Source organism: Phascolarctos cinereus, unplaced genomic scaffold (assembly GCF_003287225.1).
Source record: "Phascolarctos cinereus isolate Bilbo 61053 unplaced genomic scaffold, phaCin_HiC Scaffold_7;HRSCAF=346, whole genome shotgun sequence".
NCBI lineage: Eukaryota > Metazoa > Chordata > Mammalia > Diprotodontia > Phascolarctidae > Phascolarctos > Phascolarctos cinereus.
This window is the reverse complement of record NW_027556180.1, coordinates 7,778,358-7,804,582: the sequence shown is the minus strand read 5'-3', so window position 1 is coordinate 7,804,582 and position 26,225 is coordinate 7,778,358. Positions and strand designations below refer to the sequence as shown.

The window sequence follows — 26,225 nt, the reverse complement described above, 5'->3', positions numbered from 1 at the left end:
AACTGCCCAGGCCTCCTTTAGACTGACACCATTAACCCATTAAGCAATAACCTTTAAGTATCGTAATTCAAGAAGCAACTAGTGTTATCTGGCCCATTTTTCTAACACTATAATCCACATTTCTAGACCACAAGAACTGTCTGATTTTTGTCAGGGCATTCCCAATGTTTAGCATGATTGCTAACTCTAACTCTAATACCAAAGTGCTTAATAAGCTGTGCGTAGAATTGAATTATTATAGTTTGTCTACAAACATTATATGAGAGATTTGATAGGTAGACATTTTTTTAAAAAGTCTAATGAGAAAGACTGAGTTCAGAAATGGTGAATGGTAAATGACCTTGGCCAAGATTGGCCTAGCAGTGTGCTAGGTTAAGGATACACTTCACTTTAGAGACAAATACCTGTCTGACATATGGTAATGTGCATCAGTGCTGCACTGGTCCCTGTCATAGACCCAAAGTGGACCCTATGTTTATTTTCTCTTCTTCAACCCTCCAAAAGGAGCAACTCTATAATATTAAGCCATAGATTTGACTGTTAATGGGAACCCATGGTTTTGGCATCCTGCCTGTGGACCATTTGGATTGTATCCTTGACAAAGCGGCATATGCTCAGTGCTGGGAGGAAGAAATCTCTCCCTTTATTTCCTTTTGCCTTAACCTTACAGTCACTTATGTAGAGAGGAGAGCCATGGTTAGTAATTCAGAGTGGAACAGAAGTCCAAGACAAAATTTTCTGCTATGTAGAATTATTCTCCATTTATTGATATGTTGATGAGAAGTCCTTCTGTTGAAATGGAAACATGGTACATGGTAGAGTTTATTGGTTTTAACAAATACAGGACTTAGCCAATGAGTAGTGATACATTTCATGATTAACACAATAAAAAATCCTAAGCATTGCTTCATTGCTTGCGGGTATTGCTGACCACCTACGGGGGGGGGGGGGGGAGATAACTTACTCAGAAAGCAGAGTGTTTGTTTAGCATGTGACAGGTGAGGATTGATGCCTGCATTTTTCAAGACTTTCACAGCTCCCAATGCATGACCTTGCCTAGACAGGAACCATTACTTTCTTCCATATTTACAATTATTCGATGTTCAGTCTTCTAACTCACCCCTCAATCCTCTTTTCAGTGTCTCTGGTGGATATTTATAAAGACTCCGATTGAATGATTCTCATGATGAGAGGCTCAGTTCCTTGCAAGTCAGCCCAGTTCATTTTTGAAAGCTCTAATTGCTAGAAAATTCTAGAACTTTGTAACCCAAGTCTTCATTACTGTTGCCTCCTCCTAGAGGTCCTCATTCTGCTCTCTGCTGCTATATAGAATAAGTCTTACCTCTCTTGTGTGTACTCACTTTACAAATATTTAAAGATAAGAGTGTTACTGTCTTTCCCCCTACCCTATCAGCTGTGTCTTGTGCTCCCCAGGCTAAAATGCCTGGATTCTTCAATTACTTATCAGAGATGGTTTCAAGTTCCCTCACCAACCCTGTCACTTTCTTTGAAATTTGCTCTAGTTTATAAATGTCCCTCAAAGTTTAGAGTCCATATCTTAACACAGTGCTCTGGGAAGGTGGAAGGGGGAAGGGAATCTGCATTTACGTAGTCCCTGCTATGTGCCAGACACTGTGCTAACTGCTTGTTACAAATATCTCATTTGATTCAACAACTTTGCAAGGAAGATGCTGTTATTATCCCCATTTTACAGTTGCAGAAATTGAGGCAGACAGAGTTGAAGCGACTTGCCCACGGGTACCCAGTAAGTGTGTAAGGCTGTATTTAGACTCAGTTCTTCCTGTCCATAAGTCTAGTGCTCTGTCCACTGCACCACCAGCCGTCTCTAAATGGGCTCTGACCTGGCTGGTGTCCTTCTCTAATATTAATAATATCTTAGATTTGTTTTTTTTCATGGTAGCCATTTCAAAATGGTGACTCATATTGGGCCTGGGGTCCATTAAAACCCCACTGTCTCCCTTCCCCCCATAAACTCCTAGGTCACCATATCTCCCTTGGCCTATACTTGTGCATTGGATTTTTTCCCCACCTAAGTGCACTGCCCTATTGGGTTTCACCATCTTGGGTTTATCCTGCAATTCTCATCTGTCAAAATGATTTTGAATCTGTCTTTCAAAGTATTTGCTATCTTTTCCAGCTCTTTGTCATCTGCAGATCTGATAAGCGTTCCCTCTTTGTCTTCATCAAAGTTGTTACTGAAAATATTGAAGAGAACTAGGCTTAGGAAAGTGTCCTGGGGCCCACCTCCCTCTAGGACACCATCAGTCCATTAATGAGGGCTTTTTGAGTACGGTTTTTCAGCCAGCTAGATTTCCATTGGCAGCAGAATATTTCTCTACCTTTTGCACAAGGTCTCAAGAGACACTATACAATCTCTTTATTTGTTGTCTTTAACATTTCTTTGTTTTACCAATACAATAACTCTTGAGGGTTTGGCTAAAATAAATATGTCTCAGTCTTGTCGAGCCCATCATGGCCCCAAGTGAAGTGACTGGAGACATTTGGCCTGGAAAAGACAAGACTCAGGGAGGGGGAAAACATGGCTGCCTTTGAATTTTAAAAAAGTACATCTCATGCAAAGGATTGGAGATTGCTTCTGCTTGGCCTCAGAGGGCAAAACTTGGAGCAGGGCATGGAAATTGCAAAAGGACATATTTAGACATGAAATAAAATAGAAAAACAAGAAAACAAAACAATCACATGAGCAAACAGAACTTGTCCACAAACACCTCCAAAGGGAAATAAAATACTGTAGGAGGTTCTGGGTTTTACCCTCAGTAGAAGGATTCTAGCAAAGTTCGGGTGACCAACCTCTAAAGGCTAGAAGTCTTGTAGGAGGGGCTTCTCACACAGGTGAACACAGATGGCTGTTGTGATGCCTTCTAATTCTGAGATTCTCTGTTTCTCTCCCTTTCAACTCAGCATGCGTGATGGTCTGTTCTACCGTTTCCATATTCCTGCTCCATGCCTCTTCTCACCAAATCCTGGTGTAATACTTAGCTGATGCTATGCTGATTTCTCTTCAGATGGCAAAGTCATTCTTCTAATTGCCTTTGTCCTCCATCCTGGTCCTTCATCCTATAGTCATGGGATGGGGAACCATCAGCTTTGTTCTCAGAATGTTTTCAGGTTTCTTTTTCCTTATGACTTCCTGGTCATCTCCTTTCCTGTGCATCTCACCATTTCTCTTCCTGGTCTTCAAATGGGTTCCATAATTTTATCAGGCCATTTGTCTTCTCCTTCAATTCGAAGCCTAGGAGCCTTTGGATCCATTTGTCAAATGTCCCCCTACCAGCCACATAGAATGTCCTCCATGTCTGCTAAGCAGGAACACCACCCAATCCAATCCATTTGTTAATGACCTATCACATACCAGATTCTATGCGGAAGAATTACTTCAAATAAATTTGTTAATATAAGATACAAAAGCATTCTTTTTCAATATTTGGTAAAGTGTTGATCAATCAACTACATTTAAGAAGAGATAATTTTTGTTTTCAGTCTTAGAAAGGAGGATAGAAAAGCCACTCCCTTGGGATCATTGAGAAGAGTAAATGGTAACTAAGAATACATGAGACAATGAAAAGAAAACTCTAATCCAGGCACAGTCATTGAACAGGAGATGTTTCTGTTTTTCTCAGACTAAACTGAGTGAGTAGGTTAATTATTCCCTCAAATGGAGAAGTACTTAGCCTAAATTTTATGACAATGTTGTACCATTGAGATGTTTCTCATGTGAGACATTCAAGTCATCCCTTTGGGTTAAAAGTAGGCAAGTGGATTCTCCTCTTTACCACCTTTCACCACTCCAATGCTGCTAAAGAAAAATCATTTTACTGCTAAGAGATTATGCCTCTAAGAGAATGCTCATAGCTGAGGGTTGGAAAGGTTTTGTCACTTAAGAAGTCAATACAAAGATGAGGTAGATTAATTGGAAAGCCTGAAAGGAGAAAGTCTTCTGAAATCCTGAGCTCCCACCTTTCTGCCCACTGCCTTTCTACTCACCATTTGGAAGAATCGAAAATTGAAGTGTTAAAAATAGTCCTATCCTGGGGCAGCTAGGTGGCACAGTGGATAGAGCACTTGCCCTGAATTCAGGAAAACCTGAGTTCAAATCCAGCCTCAGACCAAACATTTGACACTTACTAGCTGTGTGACTCTGGGCAAGTCACTTAACCCCAATTGCCTTTAAAAAAAAAAAACAGTCCTATACTGGCCTGGCCATATGTCAAAGAATTAGCATGAATCTCATTCAAAGAAATGAAGAGTCTGCCTTACTTCCTACCTCATTTTGTATTTAAGCTATTTCCCATGAGTACCCGAGGGCTTTGGTTATCTCTTGACTTGCCTTTTTTTTTCTTTGCATATTGAGTCCTGTCTTCTATTTAATTTAAAAGAGTAATCACTCTCACTCTTCCTCCTCACCTTGACCCCAGTTGATTCATTTTAGTTTTTCTAAGAATAAAGCAATCTCGGGGCCAGCTAGGTGGTGCAGTGGATAGAGCACCGGCCCTGAAGTCAGGAGGACCTGAGTTCTAATCTGGCCTTGGACCAAACACTTGACACCTACTAGCTGTGTGACTCTGGGCAAGTCACTTAACCCTAATTGCCTAAAAAAAACAAAACAAAAAAAAAAAACAAGAATAAAGCAATCCCTGATTGGGTGCAACTCTGAGCTGGGTTTATTGTTTCATGACAAATTGTAGGTGGCACAGTGGATAGAACACTGAGATTGGAATTGGGAAAGCTTATTTTTCTGAATTCAAATCTGACCTCAGATACTAGCTGTGTGACTCTGGTTAAGTCACTTCACCGTTTGTCTCAATTTCTCATCTGTAAAATTAAATGGAAAAGGAAATGGCAAATCACTCCAGTATTTCTGCCAAGAAAACCTTACATGGGGTCATGAAGAGTCAGACACGGCTGAAACAAATAAACAACAAGACCAATAAATTCAGAGATGTAGTAGAGAATGCTTATTAATAATGGAAGTTGCGTTGATTAGAGAAATGCAAATCAAAGTGATTCTGAGGTAACACGTCACACATATATCAGATTGGCCAACATGACAAAACAGGAAAATGATAAATGTTGGAGAAGATGTGGGAAAGTTGGAACACTAATACATTGTTGGTGGAGTTGTGAAATGATCCAAACATCCTGGAAAGCAAAGTGGAACTATGCCCAAAGGGCTATTAAAATGTCCACGCCGGGACAGCTAGGTACAGTAGTGGGGAAGGCTCTGGCCATGGAGTCAGGAGTACCTGAGTTAAAATTTGGCCTCAGACTTACTAGCTGTGTGACCCTGAGCAAGTCACTTAACCCAAATTGCCTCACACACACAAAAAAAAAATAACTAAAAAAAATTATTTGGTGGCTGCTTTGGGGGCAGCTAGGTGGTGCAGTGGATAGAGCACCGGCCCTGATATCAGAAGGACCTGAGTTCAAATCTGACATCAGAACAAACACTTAACACTCACTAGCTATGTGATTCTGGGCAACTCACTTAACCTCAATTGCCTAAAAACATATATGTGTGTGTGTGTGTGTGTGTCACACACACACACACACACACACACATTCATCTTTTGACCCAGCAATAGCACTTCTAGCACTGTATCCCAAAGAGATCGCACAAATGGGAAAAAGGGCCTACGTGTACATTATAGCAGCTCTTTGTGTGGTGGCCAAGAATTGGAAACTGAGAGGATGCCCATCCATTGGGGAATGGCTGAACAAGTTGTGGGATATGAATGGAATGGAATACTATTGTGCTATAAGAGATGATGAGCAGGCAGACTTCAGAAAAACCTGGAAAGACTTATATGAACTGATGCAAAGTGACATGAGCAGAACCAGAAGAATGTTGTACACAGTAACAGCCACATTGAGCGATGACTGACTTTGATAGATTTAACCCTTCTCGGCGATGCAAGAATCTAAGACGACTCCAACAGACTCATGATAGAAAATGCTATCCACATCCAGAGAAAGAACCACAGAGCCTGAATGCAGGTGAAAGGAGACTATTTGCTCCCCTTTTCTTTTGTTGTTTTGTTTTATTTCTTCTTTCTCATGGTTCCTCCCTTTGGTTCTAATGTATTATGACTGACGTGAAAATATGCTTAATAAGAATGTATAAGTAGAACCTATATCAGATTGCATGCCATCTTAGGGAGGGATAAGGGAGGGAAGGGGAGAAAATTTTAAGCTCCAAATCTTATGGAAATGAATGTTGGAAAATAAAAATAAATTATTTTTTAAATTTTTTTAATTAAAAATATGAAAGAAAAATAATGGGAACTGCACATGGAAGAGATAGTAGGGGTAAGTGGCGGCAGTCTAGCCCAGGAATGTTCCTGGACATGGACACAGGGTCAGTTTTGAATCATGAGAATTATATCTTGGCTTGGCCTCTTGAATAATTATAAAGATTTCCTTATAAAAACCCAAAGGAGGGAATTTTGATTCAAGTGGCCATGTGGTGCCAGAGGGGGAAAGTTATGAAATATTTCCATCAGCTCATCTGGAACCACTACAAAAGAAAGCCTACTTTCTGACTGACTCAAAAGCTGCTAATAGATGGCATTTAGCAGAACGTGCCTGTGAGCACTGCCACCCCCCCCCAAAGCTGGCAAAGTTTTCTACCAGGATACCTTCCTTCCTTTCTTTCTCTTCTCTCTCTCTCTCTCTCTCTCTCTCTCTCTCTCTCTCTCTCTCTCTCTCTCTCTCTCTCTCTCTCTCTCTTTCTGTCTCTCTTCTTTCTTCCTTCCTTTCTTTTTCATTCTTTCTTCCTTTCTCTCTTTTTTCTTTCTTTTTTTTCTTTTCTTTTCTTTTCTTTTCTTTTCTTTTTTTTTTTTTTCTTTTCTTTTCTTTTCTTTTCTTTTCTTTTCTTTTCTTTTCTTTTCTTTTCTTTTCTTTTCTTTTCTTTTCTTTTCTTTTCTTTTCTTTTCTTTCTTTTTCTTTTTTTTTTTTTTGATTTGGAACTTCTGTAAATCCCAGAAGGGAACGTTCTTAAGGTCCTTCTGTCTCAGGCTACAGAAACAAAGGTTACTAGGCATTGTCAAATCAAATCAACCTCATGCACTGCTACATCACTGAAGCTATCCAGTGGAATGAAAATTGAAGCGCCTTCTTCTCAGGTGCACAACCAGTGTCTTGGGAGGGAATGGTTCAGTTTGAAGAGCTCTGCAGAGTGACCTTAGCTCACCCCAGTGCTAATAAGCTTACACATGAATGAGGCGGAGATGATAAAGTGAGGAGTTCAGTGTTGGGCCTTTGGTGTTCAGAAGGCCTCAGGAGACTGGGAGTAGCTGGGAAGCCTTGGGGATCAGTGTCAACCAGAGTTGCAAAGAAAGTGTCCTGAGGTCTTTGTGTGTATCTGTCTGTCTCTTTGTCTGTCATTGTACACTTCTGAAAGGCGATGTACTGTCTATAGGGAGGTGGCCTTGGAGTCTATAGAGCTGGGTTGAATCCCCCATCAGACATTTCACGAGTTTTCTGATCCTGGACGAGTCTGTCAGCATTTCTGAGCCTCAATTCCACCTGCAAAATGAGGTTATTGGTGCTCAGAATTACCCACCTTTGGGATCTTGTCAGAGGAGTCCAGGGTGAGCCCCGGGAGGGCTGCTTGTGTCCATCTCAGTGAATACTGTATTTTGCAGATGAGGAAACTGAGACTCCCCAGGTAGAAGTAACTTCCCCAAGGTCAGATGACCCCTTAGTAGCAAAATAGGGCCCAGAAGCCGGTTCAGTGGTGCCACCTCGTAGGTACAACACGTCCCGTTTCCCAAGTGGAAGAATCCTATCAATCTCCCGACATTAGGTGTCTAAAAATTAAACAAAAACCAGAATTAAATTAGAAAAGGCTTTCCTTTCAATAATCCTTCCAGTGGAAAACACATTTTAGACATCTCTTTAAAAAATTTTTAAAAATTTTTTAAAAAGATGCAGCTAAGGAAACAGGTAACTCCAAAAGCAAGTATTTAGTACAATTCAATTTAAATAAGCATTTAATGAGCACCTGTGATGTGCCAAGCGTCGCACCTGGTGCTAAGCAAGAGGAATGCTCCTTTGACTGTCCCGTGCAGTGAGTCCACAGGAACTTAGATCTGCACGAAGACTTTCAGGACCCATACGGTCAGAGTCCAGTGGGGATTGCTCTGGTTTGCAAATCTTGCCCAGCCTGGGATTTCACCTGGGGACTCCAACCCATTTCCCTGGTCCTGCACTACATAAACTGTCTTCCTTCCTAAGTGCTTCATTTCGCTCTGTTCTCCTCAGATTATAGATGTGGACAGGTTGCTCTGGGTAAAGAAACATGCTGTGTTATAGACACTTTCCTTGTATAGAATTATTAGTAGTATTGTATTATTAAAGCATGATTTCTGAGAAATTTTGAACTTTCTTTCTCACCAAAGTAAACATTAGGTTTGTGCTTGCAGTTACAGAGCAGAGAGATGACTGGCAGGGGGGTGGGGGTGGGGGGCGGGAGAGGAACCATTGGCCCAGAACAAAGGCCCGGAAGACACAAGTCTAGTTCTGGAGGCTGCCTTGTCTTCTGCTGAACTGGAGCCATCCATTTCAGCTTGTGGCTAAAAGTGACAGTTTCAGGAAAGCGCCATCCTGTCTAATGACACCACAGAGCAAATCACTAAAAATTAGCTAATTGTCAATTATGACAGGCAGCCCAGCAATTGAGGAAGAAGTGAGCAGAAGCTTGAAGCTGATCTCCCAGTCAGAGTGTGGTTGGGAAAGAGAAATTCTACCAAAGGAAAGTTTTTGGTCTAACTTTCAAGACTCAGTTTTTCAGTTTTGATACAGAGTTTTCTGGATGAAGTTATGAGAATTTGTGGGAGAGGGAAGCCAAGAATCCTCACTCTCTAAAAGAGGTGAATCTGTTTACTGGTACAATAAAAAAAAATACTCTAAGCAATACCTCCGTGATTAGTGCTTCGTATTCACTTCTTGGCTGATGTGGCCAAAGGTCAAGTACATCAGAGAGAAAGCGCCTTTGTTGTCCATCTCCCATGAAACTGTCTTGGGACATAATTGTTTCCTGGTGTGCGCTGACTTTTTTTTGTTGTTGTTATTGTCATTAAAGAAGATCTCCCAAATAGCAAATGAATCATTCCATGACCATAAAGACTTGTGTGTTTTTGCTGTCCTAGACAGGGTTAGACACAAAATATAGTGTATTAGATAAAAGCATGGCTTTGGCAGCTAGATTTGTGTATGTGTTTGTTTTAAGAAAGTTAAAGCTCATTAATAAACCTCCCAGCTAGGTGTGAGCTACGAGGGATTACTCATTTTGGGAGAATGACAGGACTGGCTGATCTTCTATCTGTTCCCATAGACTTCAACTGCTGAGATCACAATTCCCACAGAACATTAGCAACCAAAAAAAAAAAGGCTGAGGCTAAGAGCCATGGGGCGCTACATTTAAGCAGCAAGAATGTGGACCGGGGAAAAACCACTGGGAAGGCACATTTGTCTCCATAAGGAGGCTGTTTCTGTTGCATCAATGTCCTTCATTTCTGAAATGAATATTTCTTAACAACAGTTGTGTTGTAGAACTAGAAATGACAATAGAAAGAACACTGGTTTTGGAAATAGAGAATCTGGCTTCAAATGTCTTCTCTGTCACCTTGAGCCTATGTGACCTTGGGCAGTTTTCATAACTGTAAAATCAGGTTGCATTAGTTGACCACAAAAGTCAATTTCATGTCTAAATCTGGGAACCTGTGTTGTTAAAATTTGCACACCCTTGGAGAATCAATGTCTGTCTGAATATCATTGCTGAATTTGTGTCATGTAATCCGCTGATGTCAAATTCAAATGGAAATGGGATCATTAAATCCTACATAATCATATTGACTTAGCCACATAGCAACACTTCCTGTGTTCTATTATATTTTTATTTACTTTGTTAAATATTTTCCAATGATATTTTATTCTGGTTCTGGCTACATGGGAGTATTGTGGGCTACAATGCTGCCCAACAGGGCATGTGTTGACAACTCTGATGGAGTCCAAGCAAGTCCAAGGCCATTATCCAAGCAAGAATTTATTCTCACTTTGCTTAAGTTAAAGGTCTCCAGTGACAGAGAACTATGGCTGCTACTTAAGAAAAGATTACAGATCCTGTAACTACAGCTCAGAAACAATTCAAAATGTTCATCTTGTCTTTCATTGTAGATTTTCATTGAGTAGTTTTTGCCCCACCCAGTTGGATCTACCCATGTGGCTTACAATTCACTTCTATGAATAGGTGAATTCCTTTCTTGGTTTATTAATCCTTCTCACTATTGATTTTAGAAATTTTCACCAATTTTTCAGTTGTCATTGTTTTCTAAATTCATTCTATAGTCAAGCCTCCAAAAGCTCTAGGATGCTAATGAAATGATTACTTATATGATGAGCTCATTGCAATGGCCATGCTGTGTTAGGACTAGTCACCTGAATGGGCATATTGTGGTTCCTGAACCTTGCTACACAGTGCCCAGTTTGTATGTTTAATTGTGGCATCTACTCCCTTTCTGGAAAGATGGTTAGCTGACCTTGTGGTCATGACCGAGTATTGACTTTCTTCTCTCAAGGCCATCTTCCTTCTGTTTATCTGAATTCCATTTTATACAAATGGGGTACAATTAGCCTCTTATTGCTTATTTAGTTTTTAGAGCTGAGCCAGGATTTCATTGGTAGAGGGAAGTTCTGATGAGGAAACTCAGTTATCAATGCAAATCTTTGCAACTTAGTCTCCCAAAGTCACAACTAGAATTGTTATGCCTTTCCACCTCTTAATTGTTTGTGCCTTTGTTCATTATTTTTCTTTAAGAAAGCAAGAAAAGAAAGAAGGGAGGGAGGAAGAGACAGAAACAGAGAGGGGGAAGGGAAAGGGATGGGAAAAGGAAAGGAAAAAAAGAAGGGACTTGACATTGTCCTGTTTGTTCTTCTAGAACGAATTGGGCACCTGACCATTGCATCCTTGATTGACCTTGAGAATTTAGAATTCTTAGGTTTGGCCTCTTGGTCTCCAAACTGGGCTAGGAAAAATACTGACATTCAAAGAGTCCCTCAGGAGCCACCTCTTACACTAGACCATTCCAGATATCCCCAGTTACGAGCAGATCTCTCTTCTTGAAATGACTGTTTTCTTTTGTGTATATATATATACCTTGAACTGACCTATATGTATGTTACATCTCCATAGCAGGCCTGTAATGAATGTGTTTCAGTATGAATTGAATGGTCATCAAAGATGACTCCCCCACCCCCACCCCCACCCCGATTGAGAAATCTCGGGATTTATTACATTTTCTTTTGGCAGAGTTTTGTAGTGATGACCTCTCACCGAAATCACCTTCCTACAATCATACAACATGGTTTGAGAGGGAATGGGATCTTTATTTTCTTTTCCTTTCCCTTCCTTTTTCTTCCCCTTTCCGCTTCCCTTACTTCTTTCTCTATTTCTCTCTCTTTCTCTCTCCCTCCCTTCTCTGTTTTATTGCTTCCTTCCTTGCTTTATTAAAAAAAAAATTCAAACCCTGCAATTGATTTCAGTTATGTTTGGGCTCTGGTTTTAACCTCAGTACATCTCCCACTTCCTGGCCTTTCAAATACTTTGTCTCATATTTGTTGACACTGTTGTCCACCTGGTAATTGGAGCTCACTGCATGCCAGCCAGCTTTGTATTTATTTGTCTCGTCTGAGGCTTTTAGTCAGTTATGGAACCTGATACCACAGAGGCTCTCAAACACTTCGTGTCAAAATGCGGCCGTCTGAGTAGCCTTTCAGCCCCCAGCCTCCTTGGGCATATTATGGACACTTGCATACCATAAATGTTTAATGGTGGGCTTTATGTATGGCATTCAAATAAAGTTCAGTGTTTTGCCCCACATATGTATTTATAGCTCACTTACAAGATCAAAAATTAACCCATTAACTGAAAGACGTGGGTCAACGCTTCAAAAGCAGACAGTGACGCCAAAGGCAGAGGCTAATTTGGGGGATCATGTACCTTAGGAGAGAAAACATGACTGCTTCATAATCCTGTTAGAGGAGGCCCTTTTCCTTTGCTTTAGAATATGCCAGTAGATTTTCTAGACCTTGGAAAGAGTCCTTTAAAGCTCGTGTCTCTGTGTGTATGTGCGTGTGTGTGTGTGTGTGTGTGTGTGTGTGTGTGTGTGTTTTGTGTGTGCAGGCCCACTGTTCGGGTATAAAACAAACCACCATTCCTTAATGCAAAGCAGGTGGTGTAAGACCAAAAAATGACAAGTATTTTCCCCTCAGGCCACATTTGTTGAGGACTCACTATCCTGTGGGGGTGGGGAGGGGGCTGGAGCTCCCCAGAATGAGGACCTTGTCAAGTCAGGCCACAAGGCGTAGAGGGGGAGGGGTTCTGCTCCTGGAAGAGGACTTAGAAGAGGAGGAAAGGACAGCAGAGTGAGCCACGGTGAGCTGAGAGCAGAGGGGACTTGGACGCTTTCTGGTGTGTTGCTGCCTGAACAAAGGAAGTCACTGTCTCCAGCTAGGGGAGAAATCTCCGTCCTCATTTGATAGCATTTTCTCCATCACAGCAATAGTCTGCAGAACATTAAATATAAAACAATCATCCCTGGACAGCCGCTTGTCCCAGGGACCATTTGTATCTATCTGAACAGTATCCAAAAGATGAGAATGAAATTACTCTTATTATTACTATTATAATAAAATATTACAATATAGTTTTAATAATATATCCAAATTAATTTCATTAATAGTTCTTGTGTTCAAAATTGTTAATGGCAATAGTTATTGATTTGTTATCAAGAATAGAGAGTGAGCTTGCATGTTAAATACTTTTATTCGCTATAAAAAACAGTCATTGTACCCACCTGTGCAAGACTACAGAACAGTGTACAAAATCTAGCATTGATGGAATGTTTTCAGGTTTGCCAGACACTTAACAAATATCTTATTTTATCCTCACAACAACCCTAAGAAATAGATGCTATGATCATCCTCATTTTACAGTTGAGGAAACTGCAGCAAATAGAGATTAAGTGACTTACCCAGGGTCACACAGACCGTTAAACATCTGAAGTCAAATTCTAACTCAGGTCTTCCTGATTCTAGCTCCAGTGTTCTACCCACTGCACAACCTTAGCAGTCTTAAATATAAAAAAAAATGGTGGTCTCAGAGCTGTCGTTATATGAATCATATTGGAAAAAAAAAAGATGTGATATATGAGATAATAATGCAGCCATGTCCGGAGCGATTTAGGAGAAAGCATGTTCCATGCACAATCTTAGCTGATTCTCACCAAAGTCCTGTGCAGTGGGTCTTGGTAGACCGGTTTAAATAGCTTGCTCAATGAGAATGGGCCTATAACTCCAGAGACAAAAAGACTTTAGGCTGTGCAGTCTAACCTCCCCATTAAAAAAAAAAAAAGGAAACTGAGAGTTGGGGAGAAGTAACTTACCCATTAGTTGTACACCTAGCCAAAAATGAAACTAAAACCCAGGGCTTCGGACTTAGTGCCCTGCAGGCCCTCACCTAGCCCCAGGGACAGGAGGTGTCTGGCCTCAGCAGCCACCTCTCCCCCAGAACCTCGAGGTGACTTAGAGCCTTTCCTATAGAGAAAGTGACAACTTCCTGAGACAAGGAGCCAGCCTGATTGTTAAAGCACGTTTTAAAAGATTAAGCTTAAACCATTCTCTCTCCCCACCCCATTTTAACCCTGCTTATCCTTCAGTGAAGGGCTAGGTCAGGCCTTCTAAAAAAACAAACAAACAAACAAATAAACCCCTAGACTTGGTTATCAGCCCACAGGCAATGGGATAATGGCAAGTGGAACTACAAACGGTCCATTATCTCTCTGTGAGGCAGGAGAAAGGAGGGGCCCCCACTTCTCTGTCTGCTCCGAGGGAGCCCCTACTAGGTGCAGGGAAGGCACTGCAGGCAGGAATGTGTGCTGCGGGCATGCTCACTTTCTTCCCCAGCCAGGGAAAGCCGGCTTAAGGAATACCTGAAGAAAGTGTCCAAACCAAAAGACAAAACTGCGTGTCAAGCCCCTCAGAACCTCATCCGACCTGTAATCCGGGGCTCGCGAGTGGCTGGAGTAAAGGCAATTCTTCAGGAAAACCCAAACCTTCTTTGAATGACTCTTAGAGAGAAGGTTTTTGCGAAGCCAACAAACCTATTTTAAGCCACAAGCTCGTGCTGACCGTAAAGGAATATTGTTTGAGTGGTGGAGCCTTGGTAGAACAGAGCAGGAAAATGGGGTTCTGCGCCCCATCTGCCTCTGATGGACCGAGTGACCTGGAGAAGGGCTCCTCATTCTCCTGGCCTTGAGGTTTCCCACATTCAAATTATGGGAACTGAGATTCTTATCTTGGGGGTGGACAGACAGATACATAAAGGATAGGAACACGGATGGATAAATACATAGATACATACAGATGTAGGTATATGAAAACGTGGATGGATAGGTGGATTAACACATAACAATGTCAGTAGAAATGGTTTCCTTAGAAATAAATTGTCTTGTAATTCGTGCAGTTAAAAATGTCATGGTGAGAAGGGATCCTAGGGCTTTACCAGCCTGACTACCCTCAGGGTCCAGGAAACACACAGAAAAGCAAAGAACCTTTGTACTTAACGACCTCTCAGGCCCTTTTTCCTTTCGGCTCCCAGATTCTGTCCGGCAGTCATCGGCTGGGCTTCATTTGTTAATCAATCAATTGATCAATGTATTAAGCACTGACTGCGGGCCTAACACCGTGCTAGGCACCAGGGCTCTAAATAATGATGATGTAGATCATAATGTACACTATTCATTGGTAACATGTCTTGGTAATCGATGACATTGATGTAGTCTTTGGGCTTACAAAAGGATTTCCTTAAAGCCCTTTCCCATCTTTCAGGGACAGGTGACATGACTCCCTTAAGGTGACATCACTACGGAAAACAAGTGGCTCTCCTTTAGGGCTGGGAAGGGTCCGTGGGAGTGCAGTCACCCAGTTTCAGAGCTGGAGTCCTCCACTCAGAGGCAGATCACCCAGTCCAATTCATACCTGAACCCAACTGTCTTCTTCAACACACTGGGCAAGTGGCCACCCAGCCTTGCCTGAGGATGCGCTCCCTCCTTCCTCCCTGCCTGAGAGCTCTAATTGTTAGGAAAGATTTCATTTCCTAAAGCTTAAATTTGCCTCTTTTTACTAACTTCACCAATTATTCTTCTCTTTTCCTGGGCCAAGAAAATGTCGCTTCCCTCTTCCACCAAGCAGCCTTTCAAGTACTTGAAATAATTATCATTCTTCCCATGTCCCCCAAGTCAGTGAGTTTCAGGTTTAAAAGGTAGGCTCATAATTGTATTCTTTAAGGCTTATGGCTTAATGACAATAATATAGGCAAAAAATTACAGAATTTGAGACGTGGAAAAGATAAGAAAAGCTTTCTGGTTTGTCCTATAAACAAAAGAAATCGCCATTCTAACTTACTTGACAAACTTGAAATCTACTGATATAAGTCACTCAGCCCTTCAAAACACCAAAAATGGAGCCCGGGAAACATAAGCTCCCATCACTTTCAACTAAAAAAAAAAAAAAATAGATGGTGCTCAGCCCTAACAGGGAGGCAGAAAACAGAAATGCATGTTGCAATTTGCCCACGTTCTATGCAGCTAAGGGGATTGATTCTTGTTATGCCCAGATTTTTTCCAGTAGTAATGACAAGTGGAAATTGCCTTCAGACTCTCCAGACCATTGCTTACAGCTCTGCTTTTGGGGTTCCCCCCTCTCATATCACAGCGTGATTTTGTGTCACTACTGGTTATTGCTTGGACTAAATACAGCAGGTCAAGTCCACATAACTGAGGATAGTATTCATTTTCTTCTCTTCCCTGGGTTTCAGATCTGACTTTCCTAACTCCTCCATTTGTGACTTTGGACAAGTCTCTTGAGATCTCTGGGTCTCCATTTCCTCTGGATTCCATGGTCTCAAAGGACCCTTCCAGCTCTAACTCCCATGATCCTAATGAGGTCTCAATTCAGGCCATTTACTCTCCCTTGTTGTTTTTGGTTGATTTTTGGTCTTGTATTGAAATTATAGAATATCAAGCTGCTATTGTGAATTCAGAAGAAAGAAACCGATGGCAGTTCTGTGCTGGCAAAGCTCATGGTTATATTAAGTTAGAAGAATCACTGGGGTCCTTTGGTCTTCTCAGAAGGAAAGTGTGTCCTCCCTCTTCCAGAAGAGAGATGTTCACAAGAATATATTCAATAGCTGCACAGTAGGTTTTAACCTGCATTTGACAATACAATCACTACCAGCAGCCTGCAGGAATGATGGGAGAGCCAGAAAGTAGAATCTTAGACTTTCAGTTCAAAGATCCTTTAGCCCAAATCCCCCATTCCACAGAGAAGGACTCTGGAATTCAGAGAGGATGTGACCTGCTCCAGTCAAAAGAGCTGGGGGCAAGCCTGGGTTTTTTACTCCAAAATCCTAAATCTCTTCACACATAGAAGATCGTAGATTTGAAGATAGAAAGAATCTTTGATGGAACCTAGTCCAATTCCCTTTTGTACAGATGAGGTAACTGGGCCCCAGAGAGTGGAAAGGACTTGGCCAAGGTCTCTCAGGTATTAGTAAGCATAGATTTGAGGCAGGATTTAATGCTGGGTTATCTGATTCTGGAGCCAAACATTAGATAAGAAAGATATTGTAGAGATAGAATTTTTAACCCTAAGATAATAAAATCCTGGGTTTAGTTGCATGTAGGAGGGCCCTCAGAAGTCATAGATGTTGAACCATAAGGGAAATTAGAGGTCACATCCACACCCTTCACTTTAGAGATGAGGAAAGTGAAGCACAGAAGTCAGGACTTACTATGCATCACCCAAGATAGGAGCAGGGAAGCCAGTCTTTGAACTCAGGTTCCTAGAACAGAGCTGAGTGAGAGGCTGGTTCAGAAGCATATGAGAAAGTCACCTGCAACATACCTCCCCTGAAAAGTGAGGGGTGGGTGAGAAGGGTGCTGCCTTCCGACTCATAGGGCACTTCTCCTCAAAGAAGTCTCTCTACCTCCCCGAAATTGGACTGGAGACCCTGGCCAGCTGTGGAGGGCCCTCCCTGTTCTTTGAGCAGGATGGGAAGCTCTCATGAGGAGGAGGAGGAAGAGGAGAGTGTGCTAGGCACCTGGGCTCTGGGGTGCCCTCTCACCCACCACCAGCTCTCTCTGGAGTGGCAGTAAGGGGAGGTCCAGGCAGGTGTGGCCAGCCCCCAGCCTTTGGAAGGTAGCACTTCTGGCCCCCTTGGCCAGCTCCTCCTGGCCTTTGTCCTCTTATCTGACTCCGTCAACACAGCCTATCTCCCTTTAAATCAAAGACCTGGGCAGAGTAGGAAGCCTTGCCTTTTACACACATAGTTTGAGGCCATTCACTTCTAAAATATTGTTTCCTGCAGCTGCTGGATGGCCGGCTCCCTCCCCCCCCCCACACACTTTTAACTAGAACAGTACAAGAGCCCTACAGGCTGAATCTTCCTACAATCCTTTTGAAGTCTCCGGTGTAAAAGAATGTGATTCCGTTTGGGCTGCTTTGGCTTTCCACTTTGGTCTTGTTGGAGAACCCCGACTTCCTCCAATGCTCTTCGCACAACAGCAGGTCCTACTGGAACAGAGCAGCTACCACCCACCCACCCTGCCCTGCCATGCCCAGCTCTAGTTGGTGTGCATATTTATTCCACTGCCTTTGTTTTCCTCCAGCTCCCCAAAGGCAGAGATTGTCACTGCTAGTTGCCTTTGTATTTCTCCCCAGCGCCTAAAAGAGTGCCTGACACATAGTAGGTGTATACGTACAGGGCAGTTGAATGAATGTGAGAGTGAAGTCAGTTGTGCTTTTTGCTCTAAGGGGTGTTCTAATTTGATTTCATTTTCCCCTATTTTCTTCTAAACTCCCATTTTGAAGGAGGAAATTAAAGAAATTAAAGATCCCATTCCTCCTCCCTTCCCCTTTGTCCATCCTACATGCATCATCATGCCAAACATTAAGAAAAAAAAACTCATGGTGTTGGAGTGTATTCAGCAGCTCCCTGTAGAGACCCCAAAAAGAGTGTCTGGCATAGAGTCAACATTGAGTAGGCAGCTAGGTGACACAGTGGGCAGAGTGCTGAACTTGGTATGAGGAAGAGCCAAGTCTAAATGCTGTCTCAGGCACTTACTAGCTGTGTTACCCTGGGCTGTGCCTCAGTTTCCTCATCTGCAAAATAAAGAGAGAAATAGTAGCTCTCCCCACCCAGGGCTGTTGTAAAGATCACTTTGTAAAAGGTTACTGTGTCATATAAATATTAGGTATTGCTGTTGTTGTCATTACCTGCTTGTTGACGGACTTTTATGGCAATGAAGGTGCTACATGCATTTGTGGGATGACTGGATGGTGGTGAGCCTCACTCTGGAGAATCAAGAATATCTGAATTAAAATGTCACCTTTCAAGAACAGTCAAGGCATGATCTGCATTACTACCCTCACATGTAAGGGATAGTTCCTACCTTTTCTTAACTGCCCTTCCTGCCCCCACAGTGCCAGGGGCTCACCTTTGATCTTGGGGAATGCCTTTGGAAGAACAGAGGTCTAATGCCCATTTTCCTCTTGAGGGGTGTTTGTTTGATTGGAAGGCGAGGAGAGGGAAGGGTGGGAGGACATTGGTTCCTAAAACAGTCTTCTTTATTTCTCCATTATACTCTCTTGAGGAGAGGAGGGCAGGGAGACTGAAAGACTTTCCTTTTCCCTTTGCTCTCCCTGGGCCCTCACTCCAGCCTGGGTAGGTGAGGAGGGCATGTCTTCAGGCATCTAGGAGAAGGGGGGAGGGGTAGCCCCTTTGTCTTTCTTGCCAGGGCTCATTGGTTCTCTAATTGCCCTACTGTAGTGAATGGAGCTCCTGCCTGGGAGGCGGGACCTATCTTCTTCCCTGAGCTGAGGGGAGGGGCTGGCCTATGACCCTGACCTTGAGCCCAAATCACATCCTCCTCCAAGGCTGCTCTGGGGGGCCAGACCTGGGGCTGGGATACCCAGGCACAGTTCTGCCTCAGTAAGGTGAAGGAGGAGGGACAGCCAGAGGCGGGTAGATATGGGCCTCCCTGTCTCACCTGGCTTGTGCAGGGGGTGGGGGAGAATCAGAGCCGTAGGAGGCTAAGGGGAACAGCTGCTCTTGTCAGTATGGGGATAAGTGTAAAGAGATTAATAGTTATTTAAAGAGCAAATGGGGACATGGCATTCGGCACTGGAATGTGAGGGTATAAATGGAATGGAATGGGCATGGCGCTGGTAACATTTAGACAGATGGCCTTAGGACTGAATGGAATGAAAAGATTCCCGCCCCCCCCACACACACACATTCACACTCTTTATGGAGACTTAAAGTTGAATAAAATCCCTTTCACAATCTCATTTAAGAGAGGGCTAAGAGTGCCATGTTCAGAGTCAAAGACTTGAGTTTGAATCCTGCCTCTGACACCTTCTCACTTCATCACTTAATCTTTCTGGGTCTCATTTCCTTATCTGTCAAGAGGGTTGGGTTGGCCTAGGAGGCCTCTCAGCCTTTCTCCTGCTTGAGGCCACACGTGGGGGGAAGAAGGTTGGAGTCAGCAGAGGGCTGAGGACGGCAGTCCTGGCTCCAGGATCCTGAGGAAGTCACTTAACTTTTCGGAGCCTCAGTTTCCCTATTTGTGTAATGGGGATGATAAGAGCTGCACCACCCAATTGAGAGAGTCATGAAGAAAAGGGGCTTCTGTGACTTTCTAAAAGCTCACATTTCTCGGCTTCCATCCCTCTCTTTAAAAGCTACTATGTTTCTAGGGCTAGGCTTCGAGGTCTGTAAAGCGCTTTCCATCGTTGAATTCACCTGCTTCTCACTCGAACCCTCTGAGGTCTGTGCTGCTAGTGCTCCCATTTTACAGATGAGGCCATTGAGGCTCAGAAGTTCTGGCTCCAGCCTGGGAGTGTTAAAGCCAGGTCTCTCCTGACCCCAAATCCGATGCTCCTTCCCCTACCAGGTGTTCTGCACTAGAGATACTTCTGAGGGCCAGCTGGCAATGGGGGAAAGAAGGCACAGTGCCTAGGTATGGAGGTGGGTGGAGAAGATGGTGAGCACAGCGACCAGCACCCAAGAGGTGCTTGATAAATGTGGACTAATTGGGTGTTAGAGGGAATAAGAGTCACCGACAGGGAGAGGAAGACCCCCATGCAAGCCCTTCCTCAGAGTGTTGCCAGCTACATGAACATGGGCTCTGGTCATTGAACACTGGGAGCCTTCTTTTTCCTTCCAGGTCAGGTAGGGAAGATGCTTTGTAACGCTTAAATCTCTACATACACAAAGGGAAGCAGCCCAGCCCAGGGCAGATGGATGCCAGAAAGCCTAGATAGAAACCTCACCAATAACGCTCTGTGGCCCTGGTCTAGTCACGTCACTTCTCAGAGATCTGCTTTCCCCATCTGGTCGGAGGGGTGATGGGGCCTGGACCGCTTTCCTCACAGGGTTTTGGTAAAGCTAAGGAAGTAAGCAAACAAGCGAGTGCTCTGTGTAGAAGGTTTTCTAACCCAAACGTCAGTTCGTGATGATCACACACACCTTCAGCTTCTCTGGCTGACATCATCCGTGCCTCTGACGACTGACGTTCTCTAGGCAGGCAGCGCCAAGGGCCAGCTCTTCTCCACAGATGGCTAATGAGCAGTCCTCTCTTCTCTCTCCTGGCAGCCGCAGTACACAAACCTGGGGCTCCTGAACAGTATGGATCAGCAGATCCCAAATGGCTCCTCATCCACCAGCCCCTACAACACGGATCACGCCCAGAACAGTGTCACAGCGCCCTCGCCCTATGCACAACCGAGCTCCACCTTCGATGCCCTGTCCCCCTCTCCTGCCATCCCCTCCAACACAGACTACCCAGGACCCCACAGCTTCGACGTCTCATTTCAACAGTCCAGCACTGCCAAGTCAGCCACGTGGACGGTAAGTCAGGGGTTTACCCCTTCTGGCCTTGCCTCCTCCTCCACCGACTCTGGAGTGGCTATAAGGTTCTGGTGGGGACAGAACAGCCTCAAAAGGGGCCTTGTGGTGAAAATACAGAGATCTGTCCCAAGCTCTTGTCACTCGGGGACCTGTTCGTCTTTGCCCAATAGATTTTACTCTAGCAGAATCCAGCAAACACTTATTGCTGAGAGAGGACAGAATTGACTTCACTTCTGTGTTTCTTTCCCCAAACTCCAACCCTTGGAACTGTGCCTGGCGCATGGTAAGGTCATATCTTAAATACTTAATTCAATATCTATCAGTTAAAGTTTTAGCTGCCTATTCTGTGTCAGGCACAGCTGTAGGCACCGAGGATTTAAAAAACAAACAAACAGAGAGCCATCCCTGACCTCAGGGAACTTCCTGCTTTATAAGAGGCGTGAATAGTGATGCTGATTTGGGGATCAAGAATGCTTATTCCTAAGGTACTTTCCAATGTAGTGGTCAAGCTTTCTCGGCATTTTAAAGATGAGTAAATAGAGGCTCAGACACTTGCCTATGGCTATACACAGCCAGTAAGTGGGGGAGCCAATTCTTGAAGCCAAATCTCTCTGACATCAAAGCCATCTCTTTCTTCTGCATTGCCTATTTTCCTATATTTGCACCTGAAGGGGAAGGACTTATGATTTCAATAATGTGGAACACTCCCTCTGCCATGAAGATATCAGATTATCTTTGTCACAGCAGATAGAGAATTCAGTGAATCCTAGACATTAGATCTGGAAGAGATTTAGAGGCCTTACTTTACAAATGAGGAAACTGAGGCACAGAAAAGTAAAATATTGCATAGATTCACATGGTAGTCAGTGACAGAATTGAAATTTCAACACATGCTCTCAATAACCATATCGCCTTTTAAATTCACGCTTTGTTTCAACTTTCAATGGTCCAGCATTCACCAAATTGGATCGTTTTGTTAGCATTTTTCCCCGATTACTTGAAAGGATCTTCCCAATTGGCAGAGATCCTTTGGCTGTTTACCAGAAGGTTAGCATCTGTCAATGCCTTCTGCCTCATATGGTGTCAGTCATTGTTCTGTGCGTTTGCAAAGCTCTCTGGAGTAGAGGAGAACTCCCAGCTTCACTTAAGGAAGCACAAATACCAGAAAGAATGAACAGCAGTGCCTACCCTTCAGAGACCAGATCGGGCCAACAGCCTGGAGCCTCTCTTTCTGTCCTATGCTTTTCCTGCAAAACACAAACATACAAAGCACCATAATGCATGTGGGTAAACGAGCCTCCCAGGAAACTCTGACGACAGAGCTCAAATGCAGCCCTGGACACTAGCTGAGTAACTCTGGTGAAGTCACTTACCTGTTGTCTGCCTTATGGAACTGTAAGTTAGGGACGTTCATGTGTTCATGCTTATAATGGGCTGTCACCTCCACTGACCTTGGCTCAGTGACCTCTTCAGCAAATAAATGAAGAGGTCAGATTTATTTCTTTTGTTATTAAATGTGTCCCAAGGGTTACCCTGGAAACCCCAAACTCCCTCATTGGTGAAGAGAATAATCTGAGTTCAAGTTATAGGGCAATGTGGAGAGGCTGCAAAGATTGCTGAAATCTCTGGATTATTAAGCAAAAGGAAACTTCCTAATAATCAGAGCCATGCACGCACGGCCAAATGAGCAGCATCAGAAATCAGCATTTATTAAGCACCCCCATATTCATGAGGGTCAAATGAGATAATACTTTAAAAGTGCTTATCACAGTGCCTGACACATCTTAGGTGCTCAAAAAAAATGCTTATGCACTCTCTCTAATTATTATAATAATAGTAATAATCATTAGCATTTTTGTGGTTTGCTAAATGCTTTGAATATGTTTTATCATTTGATGCTTACAACAACCCTGAAAGTTGGTGTTATAATTATGTGAGAGAAGCTAAATGCCTTTTTGAAGATCACATAGCAAGTGAGCAGCTCCAACAGGATTTGAACCCAGGCCTTACAGACCCCAAGTCCAACACTACTTTGTCTACCACCTAGATGCAAAAACCAGGGGCAGGTGTATTACGCCTTAGGCATCTGCACCTTCCCTGGCTGGTGTGAGTGGCGAGTGACCCAATGCAATCAGAATCGTGATTTAACCTATGCTCAGGACAGGATAATAGAGTCTAGATGGCATGGCCTGGGGACCAGGGGCCAGGACTTTTCATCCACTGGCAGCTTCGTTGTTGGATGAAAAGCCCTCGTTACATGGTGCTTTCCATGGCATAAAGCCCTTTGCTCATGGCAGACTTGTGAGGCAAGGAAAGGGTTTGTTCATCAAACTGCTGCTGGAATTTCCCCCGTGACCAAGGAACGAGATTCAATAGCATCATCATAGACAGGCTGGTTTGGATTCCTTCAGGCCCGTCTTCAAAATCTGCAAAAGAAAACCTTTGTTTGGTCTGATTTCATGTCTCCTCAGCATCCCCCTGCACCAAACCGGCCTGCTGGAAATGTCTGAACTTCTCAGGTTGAGGGATGTGCAGTTCAAAAAGACTTCTCTCCTGTCGTGCTGTAAATAATTATTTTGATTTAGCTTCAAGCTCAACAGAGAGGTGGCATTTCATCCAAGCTGCTGCCATGGGAATTAAAGAATTGTTTAAAAGTAATTACAGTTCTGCAAAGTACTTCATTGGGCCACACAGTTCGGCTTGGAGGTTAGCTCTATATTCCAGTCTCTTCAGCACCATAAAACTTACCCAAACCAAGGCCTTTACTTAAAAAAAAAAAAAAAGAAACCTGATCCTTTTCTCCTCTCTCCTCTTCACTTCTCACTCTTCTTTCTCTCCCCTCCCCTTCTTTTTCTGCTCATTCTCCTGTTTTTCCTCTTTTCTCCCCTCAATTCTCTTTTCCCTCCTCTTCCTTCCTCATCTTTTCTCTCCTCTTTTTCCTCTCTTCTACTTCCCTCTGCTCTCCTCTTCTCTCTCCCTTTATTTCTTCTCTTTTCTCCTTCTCATATTCTCTCCTTCCTTCTCTCTAGCCAGCCTCCATTGAATTTCAAAGGGAGAAGTGCAGGGGCTTATTTTTCAAAGATAAAGGTCTTGGTCCTAGATCCCTAAGGAACTGATGATATCTATTATACAAATGTAGAATTTAAGGAAAGATATATTTTTTAATGCTCTTCAGAGTGGAGAGAAGGCCTTATAAAGCACCCCCCCCCAGCCTAGGTGCAGAGAAATCCCAGGAGGGCATCTACCCCATGGCTTTTCCTATCAGAAGCATCTCAGATTGGAAAAGCTCCCAGACTCCCAGAATCTGAAGGAGAAAGGACCGCAAGAAGATCCCCTCCTGTTATGCGCTTGGTCCTCTGTTCTCTGATGGATGAGCCCTAGTGCAAGGACCTCACTACCACCCAGGGCTTGGTATACAGCCTGGCACATACTAAGTGGGCACTTAACTGCTGATTCCTGGTGCTGATCATTTGGCCCTGCAAGTGCTTAATAAATGCTGATTTCTGATGCTGCTCATTTGGCCCTGCATGGCTTTGATTATTAGGAAGTTTCATTTTGCTTAATAATCCAGGGATTTCAGCAATCTTTGCAGCCTCTCCACATTGCCCTATACCTTGAACTCAGATTATTCTCTTCACCAATGAGGGAGTTTGGGGTTTCCAGGGTAATCCTTGGGACACATTTAATAACAAAAGAAATAAATCTGACCTCTTCATTTATTTGCTGAAGAGGTCACTGAGCCAAGGCCAGTGGAGGTGACAGCCCGTTATAAGCATGAACACATTTGTTCCCCCCGCCCTGACACAAGTCGTGTGCCTCCCCCTTTTCCTGCCACCATGTTTGCTCTTGATGACCTTCCCACTAAGAATCTTGAGAGCATTCTTGGCTTGTTTTCCCTTTCCATGCCAGTTTCACTTTGGGATCTATGGCCACTGACAAGAGCAAAGTGGGAAGGTCTGGGAAGCTTCAGCCAGAGGAGTAGACCTTTCTAATAGGAGTTCTATCACTCGCCTGGTGGGTCCAATCCATGCTTCTTTGTCTCCTCTGGCCCTGGCAGTCAGGAGCTGAGCCTGGCTCTTCTCTTCTCAGGTTACTTATGACGTAAGGTAGAGAGGGGGATCTGACAGAAATTCTGAAATCTCATACCAATACTCCCCTTTCAGGAAATCTTATGGGGAGAGGGTTGAGGGGATCATCAGGCCCAGCTCTATCTCAAAGACACGGAAGGAGGATTTGCTATGAGAAAACCTTTTGGCAGCCTTCTTTCTGGAAGCATTCTGTGGAATGTCATTTACATGGGAGTTCAATATATGTATCCAACCTTTCATGTAGCAAATCAGGGCACCTAAGTTCCACCTGGAGTCTTCCTCCAGCCGATGGAGGTTAGACCAAAGCTTTTGTTTGCAGAAATCTGCAATTCATTTCAACATCTCAAATCAATAGGGACCCTATTGTGGGTAGAGCCAAGGTATGCTCCCTCTCCTTGTCCCAATACTTCTCCGGGTCTCAGTTCTCACCAGTACTGATGCTGGTAAAGTAGGCTTCCCAAGGGCAGGGGCCCTTTTTACCTTTTGTTCTATCCATGGCATCTAGCACCAAAAAGACACTTCAAGTTTCAATTGGTTAATGTGCTGAGAAATCCTCAAATGTAAAACTCATAGTTAAATTGTGCTATAGCGTCCTAAATCACAGTAACTTCTCCAAGGTTATATTTATGTCTGTCCTTAGAGATGTTCATGATATCTCTCTTCCCCTCTGGCATGTAAACTCCTTGAGGTCAGGATCAGATTTGCTTCTGTACCAGGATTCCCAGTACTTACCAATGCCCATGGCACGTAGATCTCAAATATCTTTCCATTAAACCATATAGTCTCATTTACTGATTGGCAAAATGAGGAGGATAGACTCATCCCTAGAAACGATGGTCCTACTATATGGTAAAGATGAGGTGTCAATTTGTGCTCGAGAGAAAGTAGTGTTTCCACACTGGGAACTCTACTGATGACATCAGAGGGTCAGATAAACCAAGCATAAGCCTTTGAGTGAGATTCCAATTGGCAGCCTGTTGAGACATCCATCATGAAGATGAAGGGAAGGATCATTCACACTTCAGAACTTTCCCAGAAATCAGAGAGGAATCTAAATAGCATGCCTAGGAGAATCATTACTAGCTTGTCAATTAGGGAATTAGTCTGTCCTCTTTTATTAATCTTAG

General features: G+C 43.4%; 1 protein-coding gene across 1 annotated transcript in view; it reads left to right on the top strand.

Moving 5' to 3' along the window:
• Positions 1-26,225, top strand: part of TP63 (tumor protein p63) — a 242,747-nt gene that overhangs the window by 139,791 nt on the left and 76,731 nt on the right. The window contains 1 exon segment of the mRNA XM_078147181.1: positions 20,756-21,010. Within this exon segment, the coding sequence (XP_078003307.1) occupies positions 20,756-21,010 (255 nt within the window).